This window comes from Triticum urartu, unplaced genomic scaffold, assembly GCF_003073215.2.
Source record: "Triticum urartu cultivar G1812 unplaced genomic scaffold, Tu2.1 TuUngrouped_contig_332, whole genome shotgun sequence".
NCBI lineage: Eukaryota > Viridiplantae > Streptophyta > Magnoliopsida > Poales > Poaceae > Triticum > Triticum urartu.
Window position 1 is genome coordinate 2,854 of NW_024113850.1, and position 7,446 is coordinate 10,299.

At 47.4% G+C, this 7,446-nt stretch overlaps 1 protein-coding gene across 1 annotated transcript; it reads right to left on the minus strand.

Moving 5' to 3' along the window:
• Positions 1 to 1,826: 1,826 nt before the first annotated feature.
• On the minus strand, positions 1,827 to 5,460 carry LOC125527230. The gene is made up of 4 exons (XM_048691778.1): positions 5,027 to 5,460; positions 3,511 to 3,615; positions 3,079 to 3,135; positions 1,827 to 2,556 (listed from the first exon to the last, which is right to left on the minus strand). The coding sequence occupies exons 1-4, from the start codon at positions 5,243 to 5,245 to the stop codon at positions 2,227 to 2,229; spliced, it is 711 nt and encodes a 236-aa protein (XP_048547735.1). The 5' UTR covers positions 5,246 to 5,460; the 3' UTR covers positions 1,827 to 2,226.
• Positions 5,461 to 7,446: the final 1,986 nt, after the last annotated feature.

A 7,446-nucleotide genomic window follows, 5' to 3' on the forward strand; every position in this document is an offset into this window, starting at 1 on the left:
TCATCGGTGATTTGGATCACGTCGAGTACGACTCCATCAACCCCGTTCTCTTGAACGCTTCCGCGCGCGATCTACAAGGGTATGTAGATGCACTCCTTTCTCCCTCGTTGCTAGATGACTCCATAGATTTATCTTGGTGATGCGTAGAAAATTTTAAAATTCTGCTACGTTTCCCAACACTTAAACCCTAGTTTACGCGTTGCTTTGTAAAGGACTGATTTGGACCCACATGTTTCATGCTATGGTTAGATTTATCTTAATTCTTTTTTCGTAGTTGCGGATACTTGCGAGAGGGGTTAATCATAAGTGGGAGGCTTGTCCAAGTAAGGACAGCACCCAAGCACCGGTCCACCCACATATCAAATTATCAAAAGTAACGAAAACGAATCATATGAGCATGATGAAAACTAACTTGACAGTAATTCACATGTGTCCTCGCGAGCGCTTTGCTTTATATAAGAGTCCGTTCAGGCTTCTCCTTTGCTATAAAAAGAATTGGGCCACCTTGCCGCACCTTTGTTATACTTGTTACTTGTTACCCGTTACGAATTATCTTATCACAAAACTATCTGTTACCAATAATTTCAGTGCTTGCAGAGAATATCTTACTAAAAACCGCTTGTCATTTTCTTCTGTTCCTCGTTGGATTCGACACTCTTACTTATCGATAGGACTACAACGGATCCCCTATACATGTGGTTCATCAAGCGCGTTGAGGCGCACCGCTTTGTCGTGATGCGCGGGGAACTCGAAGTGAACCGGGAAATATTCTGGGTCGTGGCTGGTCACCCGCAGTAGGTGGGGACGGGTGTGGAGCTGCGCGTCGATGGCGCCCCCATTGACATCGGGCTGGCCACGTGGTTCTTGGTAGCTGCATAGAGCACTACGAGGTGGCGGCGCAGCAGGGTGGTCTGGTGCTCCATGGCCGGGGACTCGATGAGGACGTTGTGGCTTGACCTCGGCCGGCGGGAGGGTCGGTGTGGTGCGCGTGCGTCATGGCGACGGGAGGCGAGGGGAAGCGCAACCGCTCCCTAACGGCCCCCCTCCCAGCAGCAGGACCCGACCGCTCGGGGGCAGGGCCTCCGCCGCACCGGTTGCGAGGGATCGAGGCGCACTCCTTGGCGAAATGGCCCGACAGTTTGCACTCGATGCAGTGCAAGGGATCTCTACTGTCGATGCAGCGGTGATGAGGGCTATGGCACCGGAGGCAGAGGCACTTGAAGCGGTTTAAGAAGGCCCTGCATCCCAGGTCAGCATTGAAGGCGGGGCGCCGGCCAGGGCGACGCGGGGGGTGGCGACCGCTACGGAACGGCGGGGATCTCCCCGCGCGTCTGTCTTTACGGGATCTAACCGCCGTCCATCCGTCGTCATCGCCCGAAGAGGAATTTTGCGAGGTGGGAGAAGGCACTAAGACGACCGTTCCCCAAAAGGGGAGTCGCAGCAGAACCCGGCGTGGAAGGCCCCTGCGGCCGGGCGGGAGCGCTCGCCTCGGAGCAGCAAACGCGGCGGAGAAGCAGGGCAGCCGTTGACGCGGCGGCCTGGAGCAGCTAGGGGACCGAAGCCCCGGGCGGACCGGCGGATCTGGCCACGCACGGCACGGACACAGGCTGTCCCCAACCCGTGCTGTCCACCAAACAGGATGGGGAGCGCGAGCGGCTGCGGCTGGAGCGCCCCATGAGGGCTGGAGGGGCGGCGCTGCCGGGCGCGCAGCGGCGAGGAGGTGGCGGCTGCGGCCGGAGTGGCACGCGGCGCGGGGACGGGAGGAGGCTACTGTTAGCCAGAGAGTCCCTTTGACGGACCTTCAGCATTGAGCTACCAATCGCATGTACTGTATATCATAGCACACATAGCATTCATTACATAAGGTACACATCAAAGAAGGTTTACACACACCATACCATTTCTAGTAGTTCAGGGTATTTTACAGATCACATACTACGTGACAAAAGACCAAACTACCGAGACGAACACATAGTATCATCATAGGCTAGCTGCAACTACTGTATTACCATACATGTTAGCTCACACGCCTGAGCTTAGCTAAGTTATCCATTCTCTCTAAAAGAACTAAGTACATCCACAAAAGTTCATAGCTCATTAATTGCTGCAAAACAAAGTCTCCTGCTGCAACATTCAACGAGATGGAAGATCAAGGCTTGATTTCGACGACCAGAAGATTGCAGGATCACACCGCAGACGGACCGATCTGCTACCATAGAAGTGAACTCACCAAACCGGGAAGAGCGGACCTGTACATCCTTCCTTTTCAGCATCAGGGATGCTGTTGTAGCGGTAGAGGTGGTTGGATAGCTCCCAGCTCCAATCTTCCTTTCTCGACACTTTCATCGGTGGCCACCGGTTGATCCTCACATGATGATCTCTGATTCTTCCATCACCGACAAAGCTTGTTATGATCGTGTACTCACACTCATGGCCACCCCAGACAGCGTCATGAGGATCTGCACTGTGGTAACCATCATGGTGGAAGTATCGTCGCATGGGTGGACCAGTGCGCTTCCAGGACGGATCGAGATTCCTCCAGTACTCTGGTGCTGCCTGTGATAGTAAAAGAAAAATATATCATGACTTTCCCCCATTAGTCAAGCAACTCTGGTGTTGCCTTTGATAGTAAAAGAAAAATATATCATGACTTTCCCCCATTAGTCAAGCAACCATACTCCATATATTTCATTTGAAAAGTGCACCTAATATGTTGGGAGTTATTATGGATTTTAAACTGCATATAACTGCATCCAGCAAATCCTCGGGCATCCAGTTACCACCATGATATATTTTTGCCACATTTCATATACTTAACTTTAATTACCACCATGAAGATATATGCCTCAATCTTCCTCAGTGCGGTTGGAAGCTAAGACACCCGAAGAAACTAGAGAGATGCAGAAAGTTCTCATAATCCCAGCATTCCTCTCGGCATGGTTGACTACAACCAGTTGAACTCGAAACTAGCAAGTCAGTTATGCGGTAGGCTTAGCAGCCACTAGCATTAAGATTTGTAATCATGTATAAATTCATACTTCAAAACATGCAAAAGGATGACAAATTGAGAAAACTTACAATAGTGAAACGATATTCCCATGCATGATCACAGAGATCCTCTTTTGTGATCCGATTCTGCGCAAGAAAATAAGTCACGATAATATAATATGTCTCGAGGACAATGATGAATTGAACATACTCATGTTTCCTCTATGTCAGAAGATAAAAAAAAACTGATAACCAGAAAGAATGCCCCCAGGTTCCAATGTTCAACATTAATTTACACACACTGTATGGAGCAAAAGAAGGAAAATTATATGGAAAAATTTGGAATTATTGTGGAGGGGAAACTAAAATAAGAAAACCTTAACAGAAGATTGTGATAGGCATTATTATCTTTTGGAGTGATTGTGGTAATAGTACTGCTAGCACATGAGAACAATTAATTATATTTCGCTGTTGATCTATTGCATTCTTTTAACCCTAAGAGAAAATATTTCTGGAACTCACCCGCTTGCCATCCATGATGGCCATTGAATAGGTAGACAACTTTGATGCAGTACGGATCATTGTCAGACGAGGAATATGTGCCTTTCCGGCCATCAGTTCAGCACACTGCAAAAGAAACATTGGAATGGCCTTATATAAAAAGAGTATTTTTTGTCATAGGTTTTTCCCTCACACCTCTCTGTTCAATCAAGTCTCCCCAGTTTAAATTTGGAATTTCCTCTGATTTAAAAGAAAATAAAATAAACTCATGTTTATCAACTTTGTTGGGCCTCGGTTAATTACATATGCTAATGGAGGGGTCTGATCAAGTTATTTTCATTTAAATTCATGGTGACGTGAACATGAGGCATTTACCTAGCGTTGACCTGATTGGCCTTATTTTCATCGGTAGCCATGAAAAAATTCAAGAAAATTTAGAAACATTGGATTCTGATATACAAAATTTTCCGCATCTTCTTTGAGGGGGCGGTTACCTCGAGATCCTGGGTGAAGTTCTTCAGTTGGTTGGCATGTCATGATCACTGCTGGACAACTGAATAACTTGCTAGGCGGGGTCTGCAGCAGCCTCCGTGCTTCCCACTTTGCAATCAATCCATGGAGACCATGAACCACCTTGCTTTCATGGTTACCGTTTGCTTAGGGTGTTGCGTTCTTGCGTTCTATACTTGCGTCCGTAGGGTGGGGGGTTGGATTGTTTTTATTAGAAACACAGTAGACGCAGACGCAAGCATGCTGAAAATACAGGAATAAATCCAAGAAAATGCAGCCATCTTTACCAAGTCTAGGACTTGAGACTCGAAGCCGCATGTGCGGATTCCACCACAAGGAACCAAACCATCTGGCACCGTTGGTCCTCTTAGACTTGTACACAATTTTTTTTTCTGCCAACGTATGTAATCGCAATGCTTTTGTGTTTGATCAATATAGCAAATACTAAAATGAATAACATCTCATGAAAGAATAAGTTGCATTATCCATATATACTGCAGAAAGAAAACACTAAGAACGCTGAACTTCGTTTGAAAACTAAGAAATTTGAAAGTACTTTCCAGAACTGAAAAATAGGGAGAAAAACAAAACTAAAACATCACACTGAGAATCCAGAAGTAAAATTAAGATATGCTTTTTTTTTTCTCCCAAAATGTATATTGTTTCTGACTTTTTTTTTCTTCCAAGCAACTATTTCTGAGATAAAGGGAACATGTTCATCCTTTGTAAAAATGATAGTACTATTTATTTTTGCAGCATGTGAACGTCATATTAAAAAAATATTTGCTCAAACTATAGCGCCACATGAAGTTTGTCACATACTACTACGCCACATGTCGCGGACTCCCGTCGTATACCACACAAAGTCTGAAACCCCCATGCCTGAAATTCATCGAACAGGTGCAGCTCACATGGCACATCGCGCAAACCACGAATCACGCATGCCATTCAGGCTGCAGCAGATGGCGAGGGAGGGCAAAGAGCGAGGGCCGAGGCGAGAGACCGACGGGGCGGGAATCGGATGTACCTTGGGTGCCCAGAGGCGGTTGTCGGCGGCGACCCCGAACCAGGCGCGGGAGACCGCCGTGCATCGTGCGGCGCTGCGCGCGTCCAGGAGCTCCATCACCAGCCCCATCACCTCCTCCCCCAGCACCTCCACGGGGTCGCTGCCGTCGCTCTCCCTCCTGCCCCGCCGCCGCCTCCTCCTCCCCCTCTTCCGCCTCTCCCACTCCTCCGCCTCCGCCATTTCCGCGCCGGTCGCTCGGCGCCGCGGGGGAAGTGCGTGAGTGAGCGATGAACGATGCACAGGTGGTGATCTACTCAGCTGGACCGGTGGGGCCGTGCCGGCGGCGTTTAGTACGTTGCTGTTTTAGGCAGGCGCCCGCGTCCCGGCTTTATCGGCGATGGACGGCCGGATAAGGGCGCGACCTCCACGGAGCAACAGTCAGTGGCTGGTGCAGAGCCCCGGCTCGGCTATGTGGCGGCTAGCGTGTCAAACAGGCCACGTCAGAGCTTTGCATGCTGCGGCGTTGTCGATCTGTGGAGATGTGCGGTGGATCTTTCACGGAAACCTTAACTCGCAAGTCACAACTCACAAGTCAGGATGGTTGTTCTGAGGTAAGGGCTCTTCATGCCAAAAGCTTAACTCGGATTAAAAAAAAAGCTTAACTCGGAAGTCAGGGTGACTCCAAGATTCTCCTAGAGCATATATTGGATACTTCCAAACTTCTCACATGCTTCTTCAGCTTCTAGAAATGCTACCGAAACTTCTGCCATGGATCCATTCGGGCTCCACATCAGAGCTCTTTTATCGTACCCCTCGATAAGGTGAGCCGTCATGAAGATAAATGTCTAGATATATACTCTCATTGTTTTATAATAATGTAGTGCACGTAGATTTTTTTGAATATCAAACCTTACAAATTTTGATCAAATTTATAGAAAAAAACTATTTATATTTAAGCCCCGTTCGGATGTTGTCCAACTTCTCCAAACTAGACAATGCCCCGCACGTTGTTGCGGGAATATTTTGTAATACATTTCTAAGCTATTAATAATTTTATGGAAATAAGAATATTCGAAGAAATAATATGTGAGCTAAAACTAAAAATACATATTGTTATTTGTGTTTGATTATTGTATTTTTGTAAAAAATTTATTAAATATATCATGCATGTTTGCATGTTGAAGTGAATCTTTTCCTATGACTCATTGGATGTTGAAATGGATCTTTTCTAATGCATGTTGCTTGATGAGGTGTCATGCTCGCATGTTGAGAGAAATAGGTTAGTGGGGGCTAGCTATTTAGATATAGAAGATAGCCAGCTTCCGCTCCTCCTACCAAATCCTACTTCTCGTACAAAACCTGGCTCACGAGAAACCATTCGGGAGGCCAACTTCCACTTCCAGTTGGTTAGTTGGGCTGATAGCCCAATAAACTTGCTTTAGGCCCGTTCGAAGGAAAGGCATGCCAGGTTTTGATGGAATAGCAACGCATCGAGGAGAAAGAACAAGTCGAGCGAACCGGTACGCTGCCCCCTGGTCACTTGGCGGCGGCATACCGTGTAATAATCCCCAACTCCAGCTCCTTCGATTTTTGAGAGCAGGGCTCGACCAGCTTCTCTTTTTTGCACTACGAGGGGACTTCGCTCCGCGAAGCGGTCTTCTCGGAGCCGTGCCGTTCGGGCTGGCTCCAGCGCGGAGCCGAGGAAGCTAGGAGCAGGAGAAGATCCGAACGGGGCCTTACAATACCAATTATATGAAGTATGCAACTCATCTTATGATGAATCTAATGATATGTGTTTGAAATTCTAAATATAAATGTTTTTCTTTATAAACTTAGTCAAAATTTATGAGGTTTGACTTTTTAAAAATCTACATATGCTACATTATGGAACAGAGGGAGTATGTTAGAATAAATACGCCGAGTGGATTACCAAAACCACTACATATTGGGCTATGCTAACTGATTGGTACCACTTTCTCGACACCTCAAAGCGAACCACCATTTTTCATCTAATGAGTAACAAATAGCACTGATGATTGTTTGAGTTTACGAAAACAGCGAATCTGCATGTATGGCCCACCTATCAGGCTGATGTGGCATGCATCATTAGATGAAGTCAGGTCATTGACTTTTTAGGTCACGCACAACCGCCCCTCCTTCTCACCCTTAACTTCTTCCCCTTTCCCGCGCTCGAGCATTTCTAGGGTGACATCAGGAGGTGAATGCAGCTATGCCCCCAGCGGCGACAATGTTGGATCCGTCGTCGGCGGTGGCGACTCCCGCAAGCGCCCTCAGTTCAGAAAGATAGGACTATTTGGTCCCGGCCTCGACGGCGGCTGCGGCCTAGATTCTAAATATGTGGAGGAGAAGGCATCGTCATTGCCATGCAGAATGCACAAGGCTTGTGCAGCAACAACATAGGCTCGATTGGGCATCGATGA